General features: G+C 42.7%; 1 protein-coding gene across 6 annotated transcripts in view; it reads left to right on the forward strand.

Moving 5' to 3' along the window:
* wdpcp (WD repeat containing planar cell polarity effector) overlaps window positions 1-25,863 on the forward strand; it is a 63,847-nt gene extending 37,984 nt beyond the window's left edge. For 4 of the 6 annotated variants that reach the window (XM_069538764.1, XM_069538767.1, XM_069538766.1 and 1 more), the window contains 9 exons: window positions 1,553-2,156; window positions 5,502-5,690; window positions 6,439-6,562; window positions 7,532-7,595; window positions 13,558-13,657; window positions 18,833-18,944; window positions 21,574-21,665; window positions 22,384-22,406; window positions 23,189-25,863. In XM_069538764.1, coding sequence (XP_069394865.1) covers window positions 1,553-2,156; window positions 5,502-5,690; window positions 6,439-6,562; window positions 7,532-7,595; window positions 13,558-13,657; window positions 18,833-18,944; window positions 21,574-21,665; window positions 22,384-22,406; window positions 23,189-23,239 — 1,359 coding nt within the window. In that variant the 3' untranslated portion in view covers window positions 23,240-25,863. Of the gene's footprint in view, window positions 1-1,552; window positions 2,157-5,501; window positions 5,691-6,438; window positions 6,563-7,531; window positions 7,596-13,557; window positions 13,658-14,494; window positions 15,285-18,832; window positions 18,945-21,573; window positions 21,666-22,383; window positions 22,407-23,188 lie in introns of those variants that run through there. The other 2 variants (XM_069538768.1, XM_069538769.1) reach the window with 2 other exon arrangements.
* The last annotated feature ends 940 nt before the right edge of the window (window positions 25,864-26,803 follow it).

The raw sequence follows: 26,803 nt of genomic DNA on the forward strand, positions 1-26,803 counted from the left end.
CTTCTCTCCTGCTCCTCCATGGGCAGGCAAAAAAAACTCCCTTCTTCCCTCTAAGTCCCTTTCTTGGCACTGCCTGCCAAAAAAAACTGTGCCGGGCAGCTTTGCAAAAGGAAAGGAAGGCAGGCAGCCTATCCCTCTTTCTGTCTACATGGCGAAAAGAAATGGGCTCATTTAGCCAAAGCTGCCACGGTTAATGCTGAGCTCTGATAGAGGCTTTGGTGAGGTGAAATCCCTCCTAAAAAGCTCTGTTAGTGACTGTGGAGCTCTTGGGCTGCCGTTTCCTACAAGCCGTTGTCTCCTGTCATCCACCTACAGTGCCTGGTTGCTTGTGGGTGTTTTATCGACAGTACCACCCGTGACATGGCCTATCTCGGTCAGTGTCAATGCTTGCTTGCTTAGCAGAGCCATTGTGCCCACTCCCACCGACTGGTTTTGCTCCAGGAGCGCATAATCTGAATTCTGTGTTTGACCAATGGTCAAATGATTCCAAGCCTCCTCCCTGTGCCGCCCTCTTTGTGTTGGAAGGAGCTTGTTTCTTGTCATTCACCATGTCAAGTGTTTAGCTCTTGGCTCTCCACACAGGTAAACAGACGTTTATCACAAGGTGCTGGATGCCAAGCTGTGGCATGCTCAGGGAGAATATGTTGTTGACCTTGAGTTAAAATGGAGCTCTTATCATTAGTTGTCTTGACTGACAGCTGGGCGTTGATGAGAAAAATGGACGGCTCTATTTCTTCTATCTCCAGGGGGTACGGGGCTGCTGCCATGGTATGACTCATTCCTCGGATTTTCTCTCACTTGTTCTCTCTCTTTCTTGGTCTTTGCTTCGTTGACTTTTCTAAATTCAGAGAGTTAGGGCGTCTTCCAATTCCTACAAAGAAGAACATGTTTAAACAACAACACAATTATGATATTTAGTTACAGTCTTTCTGCTTATACAACTTTTAGTGACACTTGACTACTGAAGAGATGCAGGCGGAATCCTTCATCTAACCACCACAGTGTTTATATAGACATTTTCTATAACTTCAGAGCCAAAGACATACGAATAAATAAAAGCAAGCGTATAGACATATATATACTTGGTAGATTTTTATAATCACCTCATCCAAGGAGATTATGTTTTTACCCCTGTCCGATTGTTGGTTGGTTGGTTTGTCAGCAGGATTACGCAAAAACTATTGAGTGGATTTCCACGAAACTTAGAGGAGGGATGGGGGCCAAGAAAAAACCCATTCAATTTTGGGGAGGATCCAGGAAAATTTTTTTCACTTTCTTTAACACTGTGAAATTTTTGTTATTTTCACCAATTACCTAGGTAATAATCATTTAATCTTAAAGAACAAAAATCAGACATATTTATGAATGATATATATGATTGTGTGCAGTCTGGTACAGCTTCTTTTTTTACGTATCGCATTGCTTTTTCTAAACACTGAGAGGAGAGAAACAAAGAAGAAAAAGAGTCTTGGCATCATAGCACATTCTGAACCCTTTGACCTCACGTCACGTAGAGGATGTCAGTTGTTATTTGTCTCTTTGTCTCTTTTAGGTCCTCAGCTCTGTGCGGACAGAAGGTAACCCCCTGGACTGTCGCTTCAGCCTGTTCCAGCCCTACCAGCTGCTAACAGTAGAGCTACCCGCAATACCCCAGGGGTCTGAAGAAGGGTCCTGGGCTAACACCTGTGTGTACGAATCTGCGCGAGGCCGCCTGCACCGGCTGTCCGTCACCCGCATCCCACTGCCATCCCAGCCCATTGCCTGTTCACGACACCCCTTAGAAACCACGCTCCTCCTGGGCTTAAGTGACTCATCCTTGGTCCTGTACGACCAGCGACGGGGGGTCTCTCTCCTTGCCTCTTGTCCTGTGCCACCTAACCTCCTGGCCTGGCACCCTGCTGGAGCTGTGGTCATGGTAGGGGGAGGGCAAGAAGAGCTGATGTGCTTTGATGTGGGCTTGGCACCTGTGAACGTGGCACTGGTGGCGGAGGAGGTGGCTTCAGCCGCTACACTAAGACTTCCTCAGCACCTGCGCTGCTCTGGAGGCCTGGAGGGGCTGCAGTGGGCCACAGGCCTGGAAGGAGGTCCAGAGGGGACAGATATGCTGATGTTGGCCTTTCATGAGGGACCACTGGCAGTTTTGAGATTCAGACTAGGTAGGTAAAATAAGATTCAAGAATGACACATGACTGCACTGAATATTTGGAAAATCAAAACCAAAACCCTTTTAACAATTTTGCTTTTTATAATTTTTTTCTTTGATCGCTCAATCTGTCTTTAAGTCTCAACCTCTCTATATGTTGCCCGAAAATTATAAAAGAAGCCAATGACTACTTCTCATATCCCAATATGATTCATTCAGATCACCTGTGGACCAATGGTTTAATACCCAAATATATTCAATATAAAGCATAAGACTCAAAAATCGAAAAATCCTCCCTTTTAATAAACTGGGATCAGATATTTAGCAACTACTAAAAATATATTAATTACTAAAATGGAATAATAGGATCTTAATTTAGTTTCTGTTCAGAGGGTGTTAGAAGTTAAATGTACCTCAATATGTTGAGCAAACTAATGCAGGGTCTCAAAGAAGTATCAAGTATCTACACTGCTAGAGATTAATGTGGAAAATGTATACATACTTTAAAATAAACTGTGAAACTACATGTACTAGTTAGATGATGCGGTGTAACCTGGATTGTCAGGTCATATACAATGATTCTGTGAGAATGAACAAAACCCTCCTCACCATCATTGTCATCTCGTTCTAATGAAGGAGTCTCCCTCCCTTCGGAGTCTCTCTCTCTGTTTGGATCTGTCGCTGTAACTGAACCTCGCTGTGTAAATGCGTCTGCTGAGTGGGTCGTCTCTCGCACCTCTCCACCGAGGGAAGTTAATTTGTTGGCGGGCGGCAAGGTTAGTAGGAGTCACGCTCTCAGAGGTCATTCGATAATCGCCCCGGGGCACGAGCCCCCTAGGTGCATTCTGGGATGCATTTTTCCGATAAATCGTTTACAGTGGCTGCGCAGTCCCTCGAGGCCCCCAGATAAAGTTTGCCAATCAAAACATTTTCCGAAAGCAGCCGCCTCACCTTCTGACACACAAGCATACACACACACACACTCATATAGTGTCATACACACACTCACACATTCAGCGTCTTCAAGTGTGACTTTGGCAAGAAGATGTGACAGTGGCACGCAGGTCTCTGCTGAAGTTTGAAAGCAGGAGTGTGGGGGCGGAGGGAGGAAAGTAGAACATTGTGTGTTTTTTAAGTTTGTGTGTGTATTTGACTGTGTTTGCCTGTGTGCACAGGGAAAGAGGGGAGGGTGTCTTCCAACAATAGCTTCCCCTTCTCTGATCGTCTGCCAAGGTTTTGATGAAGAAAGTCACTGCACGTCTTTTCTTCATGATAATTCCCCCCCCATCACGTGTGTGTGTGTATTCTTCCATTTCTGTGCTCCAACACACACACACACACACACACAAACACACACACACACACACACACACATACACCATCTCATTTGTTTGTTTGCGCTCCTTCTCTGTATTGACTTGTTTCATAAGGCCCGCCACATGACAGAAGAAGTGAGTCAGGAAGCGCAGAGGAAGAAAGACTTGGCCAAGCTCCAATTTCTCCCTTTTACCACAGGAGGCAGCCCTCCCTACTCCCACCCCCCCCTGCCTCTACCGAGTTATCTCATCTGGGCACACGTTGGCCGTGGCTGGACCTGCACCGGTACGGGCGGTGGAGGGGCAGACCAGGGAATGTGCTGCACAACACTGCAGTTAATAATCGTTTTTGTAGATTCGGAAATTTAGTGAAATGTTATTAATGTTTTTTAAAAATGTCTAAAATGTCAATAATAAAAAATAATGCGGCTTCCGTCTCTCTTACGGTGGCAGGAGCTGATTTATGAAGCATTTTCATCTTTGTGAAGGATAGTGATTACAAAATTGAAATTTTCTGATTGATAGTCAGCAATACAAAAGTTTTAATGATTTTAATTATTTCATATTTTGGAAAACTTACCGTCATTGATTTGAATTGATCCCTTTGTACTCATTCTTCTCATGTACTTATTCGTGGCTGCCGTGTGTTCGTGCTGCTGCCGATCTTGTCCTGCTCAGTGTTTTGTGTTTTGTGTCTGACACAGTGATGCTGAAATGAGCTGGTCAAACAAGTGAGTGTAGACAGGTGTGGCACTGCAATGATCCATTGTCATTGTCACCAAGGACACCCCCCCCCCACCACACACACACACAAACAGTACCAGCTCAGCTGATGTATTAGCCACATTAGACCACTCTATAGGGGATTTAGGGGCTTGCTAATTGCCAGCTTGTCATTTTAATTGCCAGTACACCCCTCCACATGCACACACACACACACACACACACACACACACACACACACACACACACACACACACACACACACACACAGACATACATACATACACATGCACTTGTCAATTAATTAGACGAAGGCCTTCTTATGGGCCTGCAGCCGTCAGCAGTACCACTGTCACTGATCACCTGCACTGTCCAGAACACTGACTGTATGTAAAAAATAGACGTAACGAAAGTGAAGCCAATGCAGAAGTGGCTGAAACCTGTGTTCTCTCAAATGACCAGCAGGGGACAAGAAGAGGTCACTTACTTCAGAGGTCTATGAGAACTTAACCACAACTGCAGCTCACAAACCAGTGGTTGACGTCAGAGCAGGTTGGCACTTGGTCCAGAACCCGTACCTGATGTTTACTGACTAGATGAGGGTATCGTGTATAATGAGAAACATGCATGTGAAAAATGTCGGCATATGAATTCATGGTGTAGATTAACTAGACTTCGACCAGTTTCCATCAGAACACACTTCTCAAAATCTTGTCATTTACAGTTTGTGATTTGGCTCTGCTCCCGTGTTGCCCCAGCACACGTCACGCTTAGCCTTTGCCAAAACAAGCTTGTGCATTCTGTTGGCTATTGTTCTATGCACCATTGTGATCGAGTTTCAGTCGACCATAATTACCCCTGGTGTCCAACAACTTCACTTCCCGCATGTGTACTCTACAAAGTCACAAACATGTGTGCACCTTTGCCATTTTCACAAAGAAGGAGACATCTTCTATTATTCAGCAGTTCTAATCACACACACACACACACACACACACACACACACACACACACACACACACACACACACACACACGGACTTCAAGGCTAATTGATTGACAAGTCAGTGCCATCTGACCCATCTAGTGCTGCCTCAGAATTCAGATCCACTTGATCCAGGTTATTCTGCATGGTAACACACAGAGAGCAAATGTTGTTTCAGTTGCTCTGTATTGTTATTGACCTAGGACCAATAGAAAAGTGTATACTAGTATATACTGTAAATGTGTCTAGGAGATGAACAAGATCCTGCTGTTTACTATATTATCATTATTTCATGTCATAGTAAACGCTAACCAATCTCTGACTCCATGTGACAGGGGCTCTGACCGGAGGCCAGATGGGTCCAGGGGAGCTGCTGCAGCAGCGGCTGCTCTGTGGCCAGGTCAGAGAGGCCCTGGGTATCCTGGAGTCCATGGACTGGAGCATCATGGGAGATGAATGCTACCGATGCCTGAGCTCAGTCACTAACTACCTGCTGAGGCTGGAGCTGAATGCAGAGAGAGAGGGTGAGTCTGTGTGTGGAAACCTGGGGGTGAAATACAAAGAGCAGGTTTGGGTTTGTCTTCTGACTGTGTTACACTTGTTTTAATTCCAGTGAAAACCAGAATGGCACTCAGTAGAGCACACACCGCCACAAAGGCCAAACAGACCCCTTTGATTCAGTCAAGCTATTGCACCAAATTGCTCACACCGATATCAGTCCCTTAAATATGCCAGATTTTTGTCAACACATCCCATGAATTATACCCTGGAAAATCAATGAATATGTCACAATCTAACAATGGAGAGTGAAAGAAAGTTCCTGGATCTGCAACCTTTTATGGATCTGAGTCCAAATGTAATCAGTTTCTTTCTTGACACACGTATCGTCCTTTCACCAAGTTACGTGGAAATCCATCCAGTAGTTTTTGTGTAATCCCGCTGACAAACAAACAACCCACCAAACAAATGGACAGAGTGAAAACGAACTCCACAGCAGAGGTAAATATTAGAGAGAACGCTCTCACGAGAAGAATGCAAATAATGTAAACTAAGCAGTATAGCTGTCCTTCATATGTCATAAGCCTCATTAGCGTCATGGTTCCCACTTTGGTGAGGTCGACTGTCGAACAATTCATGTCACAACTAAAGAAAAATATAAGTAATTGCATTTTTATTTAATTTTATCTAAAGAATTTAGTTGTTATTTGGCTCTTACTGCATCTTCTGAGTCTGACCTGTCCACAACCATATGTGTTTATGTTCTATCTGTAGCTCAACTCGAAGCAGCTCTGGGCGTGTTTTATTCGCCGCCTGCTCCTCTCTCTGATACGGTGATACTGGAGTACAGGGAGCCAATCAGCAAGTACGCCCGCCGGTTTTTTCACCACCTCCTCAGGTAACACCTCCCACTCCGCATGGTCCTGATTTGATGTACTGAGGGAGATGTGCTGTCTTGCATATGTTTTTTTAGGCAGGGGACATGAGTCGAGGTCATATGCTGGAACTACAAATAGAAGTTAATGGTGTGATGACGTGTCTGACCAGTGATATCATTTTTATCTGACTGCTTTAAGGCCTCACCAGCAGAAATCAAGAACAGAAACACTGTCTTTTACCAAATCTTAGCTATTTAAAAAAATACAAAAATGGAAATAGCTTTTGAATTAAGTCAAACACGCTGATGCAGCTTTGAGTCATTCATAACGCGCAGCACCACACATGCACCTGTTTAGACTGTTGTTTCATTTTCCCTTTCTGCCATGAGAGCCCTTTGAAACGCCGGTTTGACTGAAATAGACCCTGTTGTTCCTGCACGCTGCCGCTCGACGCTCTCCATCCTGCAATTACCTCCTGTTCCCTCTCTCTCTCTCTTCTCCTTCTCTTCCTCTGTAGCAGAGCTGCAGCGTTGTTTGGCATCCCACCTCCTTTCCTCTCTTATCATCTACCTGCATTCTTTCTCTCGCCATTAACATCAAATGAAAGAAGCCCCCCCCTCACCAGACACACACACACACGCACACCTCCTCTGTTTGCTTGTGTTTGTTTCATGTTGGCTGCCGACAGGGAAACTTGAGGTGTTTCGTACTGGGAGATACAGCTCTGTCTGTCTCTCTCTCTCTCTCTCTTTCACTCTCTCTCCAAGCTTTAATTCTGTATAATAGGGAGAGGGCTCGCTATTCTCAGTTCAATTATTGACAGTTTTGTTTGCAGAGGCCTGTGTGTGTCTGTGTGTGAGCATGTTTACAGAGTGAAGGAAGAAACACATACCAGCAACCTATTATTCATCTTTAATTTTTCATTATAAGTTTAGGGTGATGTCAGGGTGTTGTCGTGTTTCCTCTTTAACCGTCTCCACTCTCTGCAGACACCAGCGCTTTGAGAAGGCCTTCCTCCTCGCTGTAGATCTGGAACACAGAGATTTATTCATGGTGAGTGGAAAAGCATAAAGCATGCAAAAAAACCGATATCTTATTGTATAAACGACGCCCCAGACTGTGCTTTTTTTAGTAATTACAGTTTTCCCATTGTAATTTTAAAATGTGCATAACCTTTCTGTGCAAAATTCCTCACAAAATAATGTTTTATCTTGTTGGAGCTGTCTGATGAATCCAAGTTGATTTTAATCTTTTTATTTGCAAAAAACAACAAAAAACTACAAAAATATTGTTACGTTACTGTAAATGAAATATTCATACTGTATTAATTAATTAATAGACTCCTGTGTGTGTGTGTGTGTGTGTGTGTGTGTGTGTGTGTGTGTGTGTGTGTGTGTGTGTGTGTGTGTGTGTGTGTGTGTGTGTGTGTGTCAGAGAGCAGGTGTGATCTCAGTATGGGACTCAAACTTTTCACAGCCTCCATGGCCTCTCCTCAACCTTTTACTCTCCTCTCATCTTCCCTCTCACTTGCTCATTCTTCCTCTCCACTCTGAAATGCTCTTCTGTGTGTTTGACCCCCGTTTTCATGGGGCCCCCTTTTGCTCCATGCTTCACCAACACCATAGACATTAATACAGAACCCCCCCTACACACACACACACACACACACACACACACACACACACACACACACACACACACACACACACACACACACACACACACACACTCCTCTTGGTCCTTCAATCACATTGATAACACTGCTTCCAATTCCCTCCCCACTAAGTAGTGCTGCTGGGAAGCCCAATTGAAAAGGTGGAGTCGAGCCTGTGGACCTTGAAAGAGTGCAAAGGGAAGGTTGGGTGGGAGAAGAGGGTCGGAGAGGAGGGGGGAGTGGTGTAGAAGGAAAGATATATGACAGATGTAAAAAAAAAAAAAAGAGAGAGAACAGGGGAAAGAAGACAATTTATAGGTGTCAAGAGATGAATTAGGACAGATGGAGCACTGGAATCATATGATTATATATAATCATATAATTCTCTGTTGGTTTTGAACCGACCTTAATGGTTAGAATCAGCTGTAGAGTGAAAGAGGCCTGAGGAGCCAACAAAGCAATTTGGTTCAAATTAAAATATATCAGCTACAGCAATTACTCCAATGGAGTTACTTGTATATTCATATTTTTGTAAATCACTAACATGTCTTAGAAGATGTAATGAAACATGTACATAGATGTGAATGTCATGAATTGAATCACATAATCCTTTTCATATTTTTGACCAAATTATTACTTCTGCTAAGGAGGTTGTGTGCTCCAGGATCCTCTTTCTTTAACATTTTGATTTAGGATGTTTTTTGTTTTTTTTATATTTTCACCAATTTTCCCAGAGAATAGTGCGTGGATCTGGTGTATTTAGAGGACTGATATGAGCGTGTGCAATTTGGTGCTGCTTGATTGTAAAATAAGACACCATTTCAGACACATCTGATTAAAGAAGAATACTTAACAGGAAATCCCAGAAATAATTTGCCTCACTGCAGCGTACTGTATGTATGTCTGACTTAGTGAAGGTGGTGGGAGGTTCTTCAGAACTGAAACGTCACCATCCAGTGGTTCTTCACGCTGCACAACCAAAACTACAACCTCCGATTATGAAGCAGATTCACTCGTTCATTTCATTTTTTCACAAACTGTCTCTTCTTCTCCTGCGGCTCTAATTCTGGACCTGACAGCCAGTAGATGTTTCTGAGTTTCCTGTTTGAAATCAAACCACGTGTGTGTAGTGTTGACGCAGCACACGTGGCATCTTTCCAAAGTGTTTTTTTTTATGTCTAAAACTATTGTTATCATCTTTAACTGCAAATACTTATCATCCTGGATCTGTAACAAAGTTAATGCTCTTTCAAGCACTTTCCTTTTGCCTCAGTGACCAAGAGAGCAACAACTCATCGTTTGAAAGGACCAAAAGAGAGAAGAGAAAGAAAAGGAGGATGTTGACATTTCACCCCTCGCTCTGTCCCTCGCTCTAATTAGGTTGTGTTGTTGCTTTAACCCGCTGGTCGGCTGATTGAGTTGGGGTGGAGGGGGTTAATGAGGGCAACCCCCACCTTCACCGAACCGCTCAGAACTTTCCAACCTGCTCACAGAACTCAATAACGCGCCGTCGACTTGTTAAAATGCACACGCACACACAGATAACACGCACACCCTCACCTCTTCCAGAAACGCCCAGCATGATATACCCCCCTCCAGGACCCCTACCCCCCTCTAGTCTCATTGTTTCCCAGCTAACAATAGAGGCCCTCCAGCCTTTTCTGTCCCCAAAAAGAAACCTTTTGTTAAAATGAAACACTTCAGTGTCGGGCTAAATTGAGGGGGAGGAGGAGTTGGTGGTAGGGGGTGTTTTGGCGGAGGTGGAGGTTGAGGGGGGTTAACGTGGAGGTGTTAGGGGGTTACTGAGTCGTTTGCATTTTTTGTCATAATTGACGCTGTTCTGTAGCTCTCTAATTAGCTTTTGATAATGAGTTGATAATGTAACCAATTAGGTCATTCGTCAATCCTGTTGACAAGTTTTTTATTTCTTCAACTCCCTCCCCGTCGTTCTTCTGCCTCTTCTCCCAGGGTCTGTGGCTCTTGATGAAGCTTGTTAATTAAATTAAATGGTGCGATAGCTGAATCCGATGCCGGCTCTTTTGTTCACAGATGAGTGCTTGTACAGCTTCTTGTTAGATATGCTATAGCAATAAGGAAAGCTGCGTATGTTGGGTTCACTCCTATCTTCGTCCGCTATCTAATGCTGGGGTTGGCAGCACTTGTGGAGGAGGAGCAGGTATCGCACGTCTTTGGGAATAAGCTCATTGTTGTCACTCAGATTAGTAATTAGAGTTATTAAAACGTTAAGTCCTTAACACCTATCTGATAAAAGTGTTAGTCAAACACAAAGCTCCTGGATGTGTCCAAAACAGAAGTCTGTGCGTGTGTGCAAGATCAGTGAAGTCCTCATGTCCAATGTTAATTAGTAAATAAAATAATGGTAAAAAATAGAGAATGAAAATGGCCCACAGTAAAACATACCTCTGCCAAAGCCCAAAAGTCCCTTTAAATTCAATCATCACACACACACTCATAGACATCAGATCGCAGAATATGCCTGATCCATTATTATCTGGTGAAACTGTTGAGAAACACCCCATCTCTAAAATAACTGATCCGGATCTGCCCCAAAATTTAATTTAAATTTTTTTATTTTCATTGAAATCTGTTCAGTTGTTTTTGTGTAGACTTTGAAAGAAACCAAGAAACAAAGAAACCTCTTTCACAAGGGCTACCAAGAAATTCTCCGACTCCTCAAAACTTTTGGTGACACTGATCACGTTTATTCTTTCCTGTTATTTAAGTTTATGAAATTAGAAATAACACATGAAAATATCGGACGTCTTCATCTCTCTTCAAAACTAAAAATGTAATTTACCCAAACTTTTGCTAAAGTGGTCAAATATCACAAAGTTCAAACTTCATTGAATCTGTGGGAGGAAGTTTCCCACATAAGACACTGATCTTTTCTCACATACAATAACTTTGCGTGTCAGTCCACTCTATTATCAAATACTTTCTATCCTTCCTTTATTACATTAACCCTCAAACTGCAACAAGTAGACATAAGCAAGGTTAACGTAATCCCTCATTTATCTGGAGTGAACCCAAATATCGGTCAATATTGGACTCTGAGCATCCACCACCTTCTCTCCCCTCCTCCCCTTTTACTTCCCCAAAAATGGCCCACTAAAACGCCCCTCTTTATCAGTGTGGTTAGCTGGCGCGCAGCAACCCCTAAAGCTCTTATATAAATAAGATTAGTGTCGCGTTTGAGCGTTGGGGAATAAGAGGTGTAATATCTGATGGTTTTATATGCAGTATTATTGTTATCCCTTCTTAGTCGGCCTGATACTCCTCTCTGTCTCTCTCTCTCTGGCTCTCTCTCTTTTTTCATAGTTGTCAGTTTGTCTCTCTCTCTCATTTCACATTTGTTCATTTCTCTGGATCTCTCTCTCTCTCTCTCTCTTTATCCAGATTCACAGTATTATGAGGAGCTAAGCTGGAATAAAGCGCCCCAGCATCAAATGTTCATATTGTTCTCTTCTGACTGTCATAATCTCTCCTTCTCTGTCTTTCTCTCTCTCTCTTTCACATACACAGAAACCCTTTTTGTGATTTTTTTTTCTTGTTTTTACGTCTTTCTATGTCTTTTTCTTTTTACTCATACTCCTCACGATCATTTCTCTGTACTGCCTCCTCTCCCCTCCTCTCCTTCTTCCTCTCCTCTCCTCGTCGTTGCCTGTTTAATCTTCCGCTGCTCTGTTTGTTATCAATTAGGAAGCCTCACTCATTTCTAATTGAGGGGCCATGTCCTTGTTCACGGCGGCTGAATTAGCCACCTCAGTCCTTGTAGCCGATTTAGCTTCTTTTGAGGCCATTTTGTTGTCGGCCATTTTCACATTTCCTCCTAACTCCTCGCCACAGAGGGCAGGCACCACACTATAATTACCCAATCTGTTCCCATTCATACTCCTCAATTTCAGCACCTTAGCCTCTCCCCCTCATTCTTTTTTCTCCCCCTCTCTCTGCTTCAGTCCCTCTCTGCTCCCCACCTCTTCTGGAAACCAGCACCCTCCTCTTTTTCCTTTTTTTCCTCTGGGGGTACAAAAGCTGGGTTACAATATGGGGGTATTAAGGCCGGGTGCAGGCCCAGCTGGGGGTTGGCTTTAGCCAGCTGAGGGTTATCCATGGCGAGCCCTGAGTTACGGCACTGATGTCCTGTGATGTCGCTGAGGCGGAAGACTTTCCTTAACACGCTGTACCCTTTGATGGGCCCTCAGGCCCTGCACTCCGCTCGAGGAAACCCTGCGACCCTGAGTAGCCCCTCGTTGGGTGCCAGGATGAGGGTTTGATTCACTCTCAGTCAGTTCAAGAGGTCGAATGTTTGATCGTTTAGTCAACGTGTTACGACATATAATTTTAATTGTTTCCTCTTTAAATATTTGGTGGAACAATTAGGGTAACGTGAGGGAGCTGTTACCCCAACCTGTCATTAATAATGGTCAGCGATACTGTTTAAATATCATCTGAGCAAGTAGAGTATAAGTATAGAGTAACACTGAAGGTGTTTTATTTTAGATATGTTTAGAGTTGCGGCACATGCAGCCTGACACACATCAGAAACCCACAACGTTACTACAGTTTCCTGATTCAGTCTATTGTCCAGTGTGAATATACTTCATACTCATACCCTGCTTATAATCAGCACATAGGACACATTACATGTCCCTCACAGACCAATTAAGATCTGGATTTAATTTAATCTCATTTATTAAGAATGAATTTTAGAATTTCAAGTTTTCAGGTATTTAATTTGTAGTAATACAGGAACAGCTGAGCGACGCAGTGTGGTTACTAATGAATAGTATGGCAGCATATTGAGCTTTAAATCAGCCACACTCAGACATCATGTACCAATATTATCTCTCTTTATGGCTGTGCGAGACGCAAACAGAGTGATACAGAGGATACACGCTGTTTCCAATATTGTCACAGGCTGATATAGTAATATGCTCGGCTGGATATGTTTCTCTGTAAAGAGAGAATACCAGCGTTTCTGAAAGGTGAACAGTCCCTCGCCTTCTCTCCCACTTTTGAAATATGACAGATAACATCCTCCCTGGTTCAAACCCAGAGAGACGAGGGTGTGGGAGGGGGGAGGGTGGGGGGGTTACAAGCAGGCTGATTTCAAAGTTTTTTGAGGAACCGGCATTTCATCCAACCGGTGCTCTTTCTGATGTTGGGCTTCAAACGACGACTCCATTTTTTCCCCTTTTCGTGTCATTTCATCTATTTCTTCCTTCACCGCCAAAACACCGCCTCCACCCCTCCAAAAAAAAAAAACCCTATTGTGATCGGAGCTTAGATTCATTTTAGATTAACGTTCACAATTCTTTCTTTCTTGCATTACCTTCAAAGGACCTCCATTATGTCGCCAGTGATAAGGGCGAGGTGGTGCTAGCGGACGTGGCCAAGAGGAAAGCTAATGAAATCGAGGCCGAGCCTGTCGCAGGCAACGGTAAGAAAATAATCATAATGTCCAACTGAAAATGTGATCTTTTAATTCTCATTTCTCTCATTTGAAATGGGAGGTGGATATTTGATAACCTCAGTAACTCACCCACTCCGACACAATTTTCTGAAACTGAAACTAACCTTTACATAATGACTCCCTGCACAAAATCTGTACTTGTTTTCTAGGAATAAGTTTTGTTTTTTTGAATGTACGTGGTTCCAGGTGACGGTTTTGCCCAAACTGAATGGAAAGTGTTTGTGAAGTGAAGTATAAACACTTGATGTTTCCTCAAGTTGTTTGAGGAACAGGCGAGGGGAGGAAACCCAGAGAAGGCCCAGTTTTTTGTTGTTACTTCAGGCTGTGCTGCTGCCCTTTGACAAACATTCCCCAAAGCACATACCAGAGGGGATCAAGCAGAGTTCCTCATTACACACACACACACACACACACACACACACACACTAAGGCTTTAAGAGCCAACGGGTGAGCAGAAAACATTCAAATTTGTGAGGGAACTAGATGAACATGTCTGATGAGTCCTTCATTGGTGCTTAAAACACACCAGAAGGCTATGTTTGTGTGTGTGTGTGTGTGTGTGTGTGTGTAATGAGACGACCACATGAGACAAGAGAGGTATTTAACTCCACTGTATAAGGTCAAACCCCTGAGGCTGAGTGTCTTGTGTGTTTGTCAGTGAATGAAAATGAGCATTTGTGTAACTGTGAGGCCTGTTTGCATGTAATTTCTTTTTTTTTTTTTCTAATGTGATGCGTTACACGCACACGCCTCCTCATAAGCCTCTTAATTATGTCCTCTATGATTTACCTCCATCACCTGCAGCATGTCCTATCCTTGGACAACAGCAGAGTAGAGGAGGATGGAGGAAGGGACAGAGGAGAGGAAAAAAGAAAAGGAGGGATGACAGAGAACGATGAGGAGAATTCAGGAGGACAAATATGAAGAAAATCAAAGGAAGGACAGTGAAATTAAAAGATAAGAGGATAAAACAAATGAATTGGAAAGGGACGGGAGTGAAGGAAAGAAAATAAAAAAATGAAATGAGAATATGAATGAGTAGAGAAAAAAAACATGAAAAGTTAAGAATGCGTGAAGTTTTTTTTCTTCCATTTGTAGGTTTTATCTTTAAACTTTAAGTTGGCATTTCACACTACATTAAGCATCATTTCCATAAGTCCCATTTTTTGGGGGCCTTTCGTCTTTATTGATTGGACAGAGTTAAGTATGACATGAGGGGAAAACACACAGCAAAGGACTGCGTCAGAATCAAACCTGCAGCTGCTTGATGATTCGAGCCTCTGTTTGCAGGGCTTCGTACGACCACACACCATTTCTTGAGAAGGTGGTCGCATATGAAATAATTTATGAAGCGTTCAAGTGGCCTGACATCTCCACAGATACTGGATTACAATCAGTTTAGAAGTAGCCTGCGACATTGATAATATTATTAGTATTATATTTGTCATGAACACATGATGAAACACAAATAACACGATATTCGGATCCAGGCAGGAGTGTAACAGACGCATACACATGAACCACCAGTCTGTGTGTGTGTGTGAGTGTGTGTGTGTGTGTGTGTGTGCAGAGGGCTCCAGTGTACAGGTGTCTCTCTTTACATACACACATACACACACTCACACACAGCCGATGGCATGGTCGTTGCACACCACCAGGATCAGCTGTGGCTCACAGAACACACACACACACGTGTACAAACATGTCAATTTATGCAAACACTATGTATTTACTGGTTTTCATTTCTTGTTATCAGATTTTTTACCAGCACACGTATGTTAATGAAACAGGACGTTCAGTTCATTAAGAAAGTTTTTATGAGACTGTCCCTGGGTTTCTGTTTTGCTGAAAGTAATTCAGTAGATTTATTAAGTTCTGGACTAAAGTACTATCTTGAGGGACAAATATTTCCATTTCTGCCTCTCTGAGTGTAACCATCTTCTACATCTTTTTTTTTAACTCCACTACACACATTTTATTTTCCTTTAAAAAGCTCAAATTGTGTTTTTTTCCTAGATCTGAGATTAAAAAACTATATCATTCATGGTTCAGGATTAAACCAGTGCTTCCCACCTTTTTGGCTTGTGACTTTTAGCAGCTGCAGCTCCATGTCACATTTCATAAATCCGTAAACACGACCTGTTCAAGGCAGGAATGTTCCGCCATTATTCTGCCTCGCTGTTCTGTATAAAAGGTATCGACATGGAATGGTGGGGGGTTATTGTTAATCTGCCTTTATGCTGGCAGCAGAGGAAGTCACAGAGCCGAATCGACTTCTGTGTAAAAGGGAGAACCGGAACGGTGGAACAGACGCCGACGCTTGTGTTACACGTCACGCCTCTGATTCCAGAACACCAGCATTTTATTCAAAACCACGCATGGGGGCGGCAATATGCTGGTTTGTTTGGTTCAGGATGTAATCTGTGGGGCCGTTGAACTCAACTGGCTTCTCAATATTTTGTCCATCTTGTTTATATGAATTAAGATGGACAAAATATTAGGAACACCTCCCAGTATAGCCCAGTAAAGTTTCAACCATAGAGGTATATAAGAGTGTCCGGGTTCTTTCACATAAAAAAAAGTTCCCACAGTGCATCTACATGAAGCCACGACCTAAACCAACAAATACCTGTTAAAACACACATCCGAGTCTGAAAAGTGTTTGTTCTCCGTCATGGTCACACACAGAATGGCCCTCGGACATGCATGCGTTTGTGTAAATATGTGAACTGTGTGTGCGTGTGTGTGTGTTTGGGTGCTTGTGAGGCAGGTCCTTATTTACAGTCTATGGGGGGGTCATACTGTTTCCTGCGTGAACCAACATTACTGATCATCATCATGCTAAACAGAAATGTGGATGCAGCTTGTGTAGTTCATGCAAAGCAGGTGTTCCCCACAGTGACCCAACACTTGTCTCTACCAACCACTGACAGCTCAAACACAAATGACGGGCCACACTAGGAAGTTGAGACATTTTACTAATGAATTGCCACAGCACCAGAGCGTATGAGGAAGTTCTATGTACTTAACTAATAACGATGATAATACTGATATGTAATGGATCTTGCCGACCTGATTAGTTGACACTGTTGCTGATGAAGCTGATGATTTCGTGAAACATTCCTCACATTAAGACACAACACCTTCTTTACAGTTGACGTGACGGATACAGGATTTATTTTTTACCGATTTCAAAGAAAATAATTCAACGTTTTGAAATTTGTTATAAAATTACCTTCAAACAGGAATCGGCTCAACCAAACTGCTCGCTTGAGACCCTTGGAGGTGTATGTGTGTGTGTGTAGGCTCCTCTGTGAGGCTTTGCCACCTACGGTTACCCATAACACCATTCACTGCCACATTCACAATGTCTCACAGAAGCATAATTCCATCTTAGATCAATAGGTGAGGAGACCAGATACTGGTGGGAGCTTGGAGCTGATCAGGATCCCTCCTGCAAAATGACATTATATATCCCACCGTGTTATTCACCATTTAGATCTGGAGGACGTCTGGGCTGCCACCACCAACACGTGGGTGTGGTTTCTTGCAGAATACGCAAACGGGATATAACGTGTTAATCGATTAAATTCAGAGATGCAGGCTGGTAGCGTTCAGGCATCGCTGTATCCAAAATAGCAAACTTTTTCTTAAACTCGAGGTGAACAGGTTTTTATTCAGGACTCAGGGCCTATTCAGTCATTTCGTGTGAAGCCATTTGACAACTGAATTTACTGGTAGAAAACCAACCGAGCAGGAGAAGTAACATCCGATCTAGGCCATCGCCACCCATCGGTTTTATCTCATTTTACTTTGTGAAAACTGTAGAAATGAGCTGATTTGCATTTGAAAGGAGAAACACTGGAAAGGGGAGAACATCTCCTGATGTTGTCTGAACACAAAAAAAAAAAAGTCTCGATACCAGATGGAGTGATTCTTTAAAGTGGACGTCTTTAACCAGCGTCAGTCCTGGACTTGGAATCAGGTTGGGCAGAGCCACCGTGTTTCTATGCATCTCCTCTCATGTTTATGTGCATCCATTGTAAACGCTGATACACAGAGATGCTACTGTGGCTCGTACACACACACACACACTCACACACAATAGAGAACACACATTTCAGCTTAGAAATGGTTCCTTTTATAACAGCGTTGGAAATCGCTTGTAGCTGTCTGGCTGACAAGGGTGTTGATTTGGATAGATATGGCATTGTGAGAGGCAGAGTAGTGAACAAGTGCGAGGGAAGGCCTCTTTCTCTTCCTCTCTATCTCCTTTTCTTTTGAGAAGCGTTTTGCCAAGAGGAGAAGCCAAGTTGGTTGCCTGATCGTTCCGTCTCCCCCTCACAAAGGATGATGTGACTGTGGGGCCTTTCAATGGGCAAGGAGACAAGAGCTTTATCTGAAGATCCACTTCTCCACCTCCTCATGCTCCCTCTCTCTCCCTCTTTTCTCAGTCGCCGTGATAAAAGCCTGTTAGCTCCGCTGTGTGTTGAAGAAACACGGCATTTGTTTCTCGCTCTCAGCTCCGTCGATTGCTTTGTTGACTCATCCTCCATTAGTGTTTGAGTTCTCGTATCAGTTCTGAAGCTCGACCAGAATAACATGTTTGTCAGAAGCAAGACTGTCAAGTTAGCGAAAACCTACACTTGTGGCTGTTTACAGAAGCACACAGAGGTGATGGATTGTAAGAGATGTTCTACAGACAATATGCAACTTTATTTGAAGGGACTGAATATAAAACAGTGGACACACCAGAACCATCATTCTCACACATACAAGTTTATTATCTGCAGGTGATAGATGTAAGTAGTCAGCGTTATTACTGATCTAACTAAGAGCAGTGTCCAGCGGTGGAAAACAACAGCGATGTTAGCTCTTCATTAGTCTTGCTTCTAATGAAGTTAGCATCGTAACAAGCTCTCCTCATATGTTTGTGTGATTCAGTGTCATAAAACAATAACGAAACCTTCCAAAGGGGAGAGAAGAACTTTTGTAGCCAACATAAAGACACGTCCAGTTGGACATAAAGAGAAAGAAAACCTAAATGTCATAACGAGAAAGACATTTCATTGATTTCATCCTCAGATAAATGTCCACTGTTGCTCCTGCTTGTTCTTATCCCTCTTTGTGTTTGTGTGTTAGAAGATCTTCTGAGAGGCAGAAATGATGTGTGTGGTTCGAGCCTCGGTAACAGACAGACGGAGCGGAACCAAAGTGCAGTCGGACCATCGTACTCAGGGACACCCACAACACAGTGAGTTCCACAATGTCATTTAATTTTGTTATTTCAACTGTATCCGTTTTAATCGCAGAAATTAATAAAATAAGAGACAATTAAAAACAATAATTCGTTCAGCTCAGTATAAATAAGGCCTCTTCCACTTGTTCTCTCTCGGTCATACTCGTTCTCCACCACAATTCATCATTGTCTGTGTGTGAATTGTACGAGAGTGTCTGCGGCCAAATGACCCAGCTACAGCCTGGAAGCCTCCGTTCCCTGTGTCATTTCAAATGTCAAAGCCACATCGGTTCTGGCTCTTAAGCGATCCCAACGGCGAACACGGAGCCACATTTAAAATGCCACCAGAGTCCATTTTTCTCCACGCTTCAGTCTCTGGTGTGCAAAAACCAAACTCACTGCTTCAGAGTGATTGTTTAATACACTGGTCGACTTGAATGATGTGTTGGAAGAGTGTGACTAAAAGACGCAGTGAGAGCATCCCTCCCTTTGTCCCTGTCTATCACACACACACATACAAACACACACACACACACACAAATATAGTCATCCACGTCTGTGTTATTGTAGAATGGGGTGTGGTGGCGGTGGGGAAGTGATGGAGGGGCATTCCTTGTCATACTCCAACTAACATATTGGAGTATTTATATGGGATTTGTGTGCATTAGATAAAAAAGGCGCTCTTGTTCTTCTCATCTTCATAGGCTTTTCATGGTTGTTTGACTGTAACACTGATGACTCTCTGCACCTCCACCCCTCCACTCTGCGTCTCTCTAAGCCCCCTCCATCCATCCCAAATCCCCTCCTATCGGCCAATTTAAACAAGCTGGGTCCAGAGAGAGAGAGAAGAGGGGGGGCAAGAGAGAGATGCTCTGGCCTAAGCTCTTTTTAAAAAACAGTAAAAGGAACGAGACGAGGAAAAAAAGAGTGGTAAAGAGGGTTAGGGCGATTTGGCAGCCAAAAGCCTGTTCGTACTACCCCAGGTCTTCGCCTGCACCACTGAGGGGGGCTAAGAAAGCAGATCCCCAAACCTCCCCAAAGATAATGGCCACAGAGAAAGAGACAAAAGCCGCTGCCTTTTTTATTGCACAATTCACCCCCCCCTTCCTTCAGAACAATTTTTATATTGAACCCCCCCACCCCTTTTTTTTTTCTTTTATAATCTGGTCTCCGATGAAGTTTCATTGTTTCTCATGTGAAGCCAATGACAGCTTAGCCGTGATGGAGTAGGGGAGGCATTATAGCGCGGGCGTTCTCCCGTTTGGCTCGCTGAGAAAAGAGCAGAGAAAGAGGGGGAGGCGAGCACAATGGCAGTTTGGGGGCTCCTCGCCGATTCCCGCATTCCCCCAAATCCGACTCTGCCGCACGGAGAAATGAGAGAGAACGAGACGAGAATCTGGGAAACGTCCCAACGTTCTTTTGATGGCTGTTGGCCTCACTCGCTCATCACGTACTTCGCTGTCAGTGGAGTAAAGAAGAATGGAGGCTATTTTTATTTTTGCTCGGCAGAGGCCTTAGTTAATGTGCAGCTAGTTTAGAGTGACAGGGAGCCAAGAATTTACATCTGACAATTTAATTATCAGTTTGTGTAAATTTTGAGGAGGGAGGGGTTCAGTTATGACATTACAGGTCCTGGAGCCCCGAGCAGAAACACTAAGGTTTCACTTTTTATAAAGACTTGTCAAGATATTGAAGATGTGAGTCGTGATTAATACAAATAAAAGTTGTTGTGTTAGTTTAAAAACAAAACTATGAGTAGTCTGTTGTTTAAACACTCAAGAAACAGAGGATGACGGTAAATTACACTTTCAAGCACCTGAGAAGTTTCTTGGCGTCAAGTTTGCATCACATGACAGAAGCCGCATCACATTTTCTTTTATGTTAAGTAATGTCGCAAAATCACTGACGCTGAATTTATCTGTTAAAGTGTAACTGTCGTCATTTAATTTGTTTTCTGCCAAACTATTTAAAACGGCTTGTAGAGTTATTAAACTTTCTTGTGGTTATGTTTAGCCACTCGCAGCTCTTTGATTTGATTGATAGGTTGTGGTCTGGTTAAGGTGTAAGAATTTCAATTTGTGTCTCCTCTTCACATTGCATCGTCGGCTACTTTGAGCAACTGTAACTGCACAGCTAGCTCGTCAGATCCCTCAGATCCTTCGTCGCTGAGGAATAGAAACACACATTTGTCTGCCTCATTAGAAGGAGCCTTCAAAATGTTGCACTGCTGAGATGCAAACTTCCTTCAAATGCAGAAAGTGAAGGATGCGGCCCCTGAGGAAATGGAGTCGGTTGATTGTATTGATGCAAGGAAAGATTATACATACCTTTAGTTTACGTACAGTACATGCACTGTACACTTTGCGTATCGTGAAAGAACAAAACAATCACCTGAGAGTCGCCCTTGTTAACCGCAAGAGAGTCAGTGTTGAGGTTCCCTGTTATTTTTATTCATATTTCTCTTAGAAGCAGATGAAAATAATTCCTGAGAAGCAGCGAACGTCACAAACTGATGATGTTACATTTAAGATTGTTTCAGACAAAAAACTGGTTCTTCTGTGGCTCCTCCGCTGCGAAGTCAATATTATTTTCCTGTGCTTCTCTTTCATTGTTGTATTTTAACATTTGGTTTCTTTCTGTTTAGTGTTGATGGACGATTCTGTCCGAGAAGACAACAGGCAGAGAGCACACACGTGACTGTGACTCCAGACGTGTTCAGGACACTGAGACAAACAGGTCTGTGTGTTGGTCACTATCTGTATCTCTGTGTGACTTTAAATCACATAATGTTCAGCATGTCGATTTCAGGGCCACGTCTTTATGACCTGCAATAATTCTCTAGTGTTAAACTCTCTAAATGTGGCCTGAGTGCTCTGAGTCTCAGAAGTCTGCGATGACTAACTGGTCATTTAGGAAAAACATCCATTAAGAAAACATTGCTGCTTCTTCCTCCTCCTCTTCTTCTTCACTCCTTCCTTCCCTCCTTCCCACTCTCTCCATTTTAATAGTTCAATTTTTTGGGTTATTAGCAATTGTCTCGCTACCAAATCGCTCTGTCATTTGGTAATCTGGCCTGTAGGCTATTGAAGGGAATTTGCATCTGCGTTTTAAATATCTGTATAAGGCACGCTGGGGTTTTAATGTCAATCATAACCTTATTAACGCAGCGCTCAGAGCGAGAGAGAGAGATCGCCATGAGTGACAACGGTTTACTACACTTGTTAAAACCCGGAAAAGGCAACGTGTCTGACCTACTGAGTGAGCATGTAACCTGTTCAGGCATTCTGCTGCGTGGTTTCATGTGTGAGTGTGTCAGTCAGTGTTTTGGTGCTGTAGGGCTGTCGTGTGTGATTATGCATGTCTAATGTTCGGCTGTTGTACTTTGTTTAATGTGTCGCGGCTGGTTTACCGGAACATCGCCCAACATCTCCTGTCGGCTCATCTGGTTCTGCAGGAAGCGCCGACGCTGACAGAGACGTGAGTTGATCGACTGAAAATTGATTTTTTATTTTGCACATTCTGTCGACAGAATTCACGAGGTTCCATCATGTCTCGATGTGGATGGGATGAAAACGGGATCAAAAATCATATTATAGGTTTATAGCCAATAGTGAAGTAGTGAAGTCACAGCAGTGAACTACAGCACTGGGTTGACAAGCTGGTGAAATAAGAAAAACTAAAGCTCCACTGATATAAATATTTGGGGGCTAATACCGATTTTAGGGAGTAAAAAATGTTAAATACTGATATATATATATATATATATATATATATAAATGTAATTCAGGCTTATTGTTTTAAAGTGCACCATAAACTTTATTAGAAGTATCCAGAAATGATGAGAAAGCACAAACAGATGCAAATATATAAAACTTGAAGTAAGAAAAAAAAATGTGTTTACATAAGAAGTAAATGCACATGTATTGTATTCTGTAAATTAAAAGTTCTCAGATCAGCAAACATAGACACAGACACTGATTAATCAATATAACTATCGGCCTCTCTCGCACGTCACAGCAGGAAAAGCACAAGTGTGACTGAAAACATCAGTGATGGTGGAAAAGTTTGGGGCTAAAGAAAATTAATCACAAACTATTTAGATTAATCGTTTATCAAGCAAATATATTTTCTTTTACTCGTGGAGGAGCCTGAATGTAGAAAAGAGAAACAACGGTATGAAGTTTCTGTTAAAAAGAAAACTCCTGTACGAGCTGCTAAGATTTGTAAAACACAACTTCTCTGTGTCTCGTGTCTCTCAGGAAGAAGACGACCCCGGGACGCTTCACGTGGTCCATTTAGGAATGGTTTGAAAAGAGACACATACGATTTGAGAGGTACTTTATTAAACTGAGGGGGAAAGTGAAGGAACACAACAACACCTCCTCAATAACAGACTCTTTTGTATATATAGTTTTATATACAAACTAGTTTCTCACTTATGTAATGTGTGGGGATATTGTACACACACACACAGATGACTGTATAAATGATCAACGTGGAGTGTTAGTTTTTTTTAATTGTCAGTTTTGATATAGCGACACAGAAAACCAGTGTGTGCTGAGCCAGAAGCCTTTATTTTTCTTACAGCTGTCATAGTAAATGTGTAAAATTTCCGCCCAGTCAAAAACATTGAATGGGTCGAGGTTATTTTCTGTCTTAGTGAAAAAGAAAAGTGTTCTACCGATTTCCTCCTTTTAAAAACATGACAAAAAATGTTTGAAACCTTGTCATTAATCAGCCTGAAAAATAAAGACTTCTATTATACTTCCATCACCACTGATATTGAATGTTCCAGGCTGCCTCTGTGTGAGTGTGTGTGTGAAGAGATGTGTGTGTGTGTGTTGGCCGAGATTACGGGCCACAGTTTTATTCATGAATAGGAGCCAACCAGGGACTTTAAAGCATCGCGCGGAGCCTGTTTCCTGAACAGCAGCCATAGCCGTGTCAGAGCTGTCGACGCGCTGCGCTCACCGACTAATCTGACAGCGCCGCGCGAGCCCTAATCCCTCACTGTATCGTAATCTATTTACTTTGCATTCTAAGAGGATTTCCACCAAAAAATATACAAGAAGCGATGTTGGAAATGGACAGAAGATCAGCGAGGATGCTTTTCTGCTCCTTTTTTTTTTTGTTTTGTTTGCTTTAAAAAAAAAAAAAATCATTGTATGTTTTTTGGGGAGTCAATCCCCTGCGAGAGGGAAGGGTGAAAGGAATTACATTTCTGACTGATACTAATACTTCTCTTATGTAAACATCAAAATGTTATATTTCCCTTCCGATGATACAGTCACTCTGCAGAGGCTGCTGCAGATAAGTGGCATCTGTCGCTGCCTTTAGTGCATCTCTTGACATGTTTTTAATTTACAAACCAAGGCTGCATTATCTCCTGATTGTTTGATTTGACAGCTCGAATAAAAGCTGAAAAATTGCTTAACAGGCGAGCACAAGTTCCTCCCATCGCTCCGATGGCCTACACACACAGTAGCCCCTTTTTTTTCCACAAACAGTGAAATCCGCTCTTTCATAATACACAAAACAAAGTGTGAGACCGAATGCTCTCCTCAGTTACCCTTTAAGCAATTATGTCAGCTTTGTGAAATCATAAATACTTATGCTTCATTTAAATTGTGCCCAGCAGCTTTATTGTACAACAACCGCCCCGCGCTCAAATCTTAGCCGTCCGAGATGACTCGCAGAGATAGGCTTATTAGTGGTATTAACATACTGCGCAGCGTGCTGGAGCTGTGAAATGGCCTTGTTAACATTTGGAAATGAGTCAAGCCTCCAGCACTTGCTATTATCCAGGTTATCTGTTGTTTTTGTATTTCCCCCTCCGCGCAACAGCTGTGCAGTGTTTCTGCAAAGGCCTTATCCCATCTAATGATGCTGGATCTCTGATTGGACTGATAATGTTTCCCCTCAGGGGCCCGTTCTGTGTCTTTGGTTTTGTTTGACTCGTCTGCATGAGTCAGATGCCTAAAACATTATAAGCATTTGTCTGTGTCAGGACCATTAAACACGACGTTACTGAGAATCTAATTCCCCGGGAAAGTTTCTCTGAGTTTGTCCATGAATGAGTTGAACTTTGCATAATCATCAAACTATTGTTTCAACAAGAAAAGACCTTAATTACAGCACAACATGTCTGTGTTTAGCCTCGAGGAGGAAAATCATTATATTTTTACAGTCTGATTAAAACAACCTGTTTCTGCCTCAGATTGAGGTCAGAGTGAAGAACAAGGATTCTGAGTAGATCAATGTTTTATTTGAAGTTGAAATAACACTTAACACAACATGGATAATGACAATATAAGTGTTTATTTTTAATGTGCAATATTTGTAAGAAATTGAAAATTCAATGTGATGTCCTGTTTGAGCCCCCGGAGGCCTCAGCCTTGTTTTCACTTTGACAACGTTTCGTAGAATTTCTTTTACACATGATTTTGAAGCGATGACTTGTTTAAGAAGTCTCAGAGACATCATGTGTAAATGAAATGCTGTAGATTTAGTTTTACACAGGACTTCAGTCAAATGTCCTAAGAGAGTATCATTATTTTTGTTAATGGAGTCTCGTAAAAGGTGTAAGAGGGAGTTAATCCTGTCTGGAGACTAATTATCTGCAAACAATAATCACTAAAACCCACTTAACATGTCTGTCAATCCTTTTTTGCAAATGACAGAAAGATGTATTTGTTGCTGTGTAGTTTACACGACATATCAAATACTAAATATTTCCTTATTTCCTGCACTAACACCACTTTAGCGCATGTTTCCTCCATCACCTGCGCAGTTAAGGTAAGACGTACCACTTCTGTATGTTACTGTGTTTTGATAAAGTTTATATATTCAGTGACGTCTGTGTGAACCAGTTTAACGAAACATAACGATTCCTCTCCTCTAAAGCGAGTTTACAAAACGTAAGTAGAAATCTTACCACTTTACTTTCTTGTATTTTTTAAAAGGAGAATGTTTCCGTCTCTTCTCTCCAGAGAACAACTGCTGCTTTGTCACCTTTTCAACCATAAAGGTCACGAGTAAAGTTATTTGCGCAGCAGCCGTGCTGCATGTTCTCTCAAACGCTAACCATCATCTCTTCAGCAGACAGACGCTGCCGTCGCCCCCCAGGCTCTGTACGTGAAGAGAAATTTGTCTCTGAGGAACAAACTGAATGGAAAAAGGAAACGTGGCCAACGAGTCAGACAGCAAACCTGTTGACATACGGAGACGACGTCGACGGTGGGAAACTCTAAAGCCTGCAGGTCAACAAGTCTCCATTAAGCTTTCCCAGGTCTGAAGGGCTGCAGGGAAAAGACAAGTTGTGACTTGGGGACGAGGAGCTGCTGCATCTTTTCCAGATGAGATAATGCGAACCCTCTTCAAATAGCTCTCCACTCTGTCCCTTATCACCGGTGTTTTACAAGGAAGGAAACAGGAAAGTGAGGACGTCAGCAGAAGGGCAAAGATGTAAAACCAAATATTGCTCACAGGAAGTTAAAGATGAGTCTGAACTGCTGCTGAAACCAGTCCAGTCATGTGTGAGTTACCAGCAGCTACTTCAGACCAGGACTGAAAGGAAGTGGGAAGTGTTTGACGGCTCCACTCAACTAAAGCTGGGCTCAGTTTACAGGAGTTTTAAAATCCTGACTGATTTTGAATTCAAGTTGCATCACGCAGGAGAGGAAAACTCTTCACAGATACTCTCCTCCCTCATCTCAAACGAGAGACGCACCGCCTCACTTCTCATTTTCATGAGAACTCATCTCTGTCATTGATTCCGGAATCAGAAAGAGCTAATCGCGTCATCCCGATTTTAAATCCTTAATATCAAACATGGCCCCGATGAGTTTGTGCGGAGATGAGAAGGTTTGAGAATC

Source organism: Paralichthys olivaceus, chromosome 14 (assembly GCF_024713975.1).
Source record: "Paralichthys olivaceus isolate ysfri-2021 chromosome 14, ASM2471397v2, whole genome shotgun sequence".
In the NCBI taxonomy this organism is placed as follows: Eukaryota; Metazoa; Chordata; class Actinopteri; order Pleuronectiformes; family Paralichthyidae; genus Paralichthys; species Paralichthys olivaceus.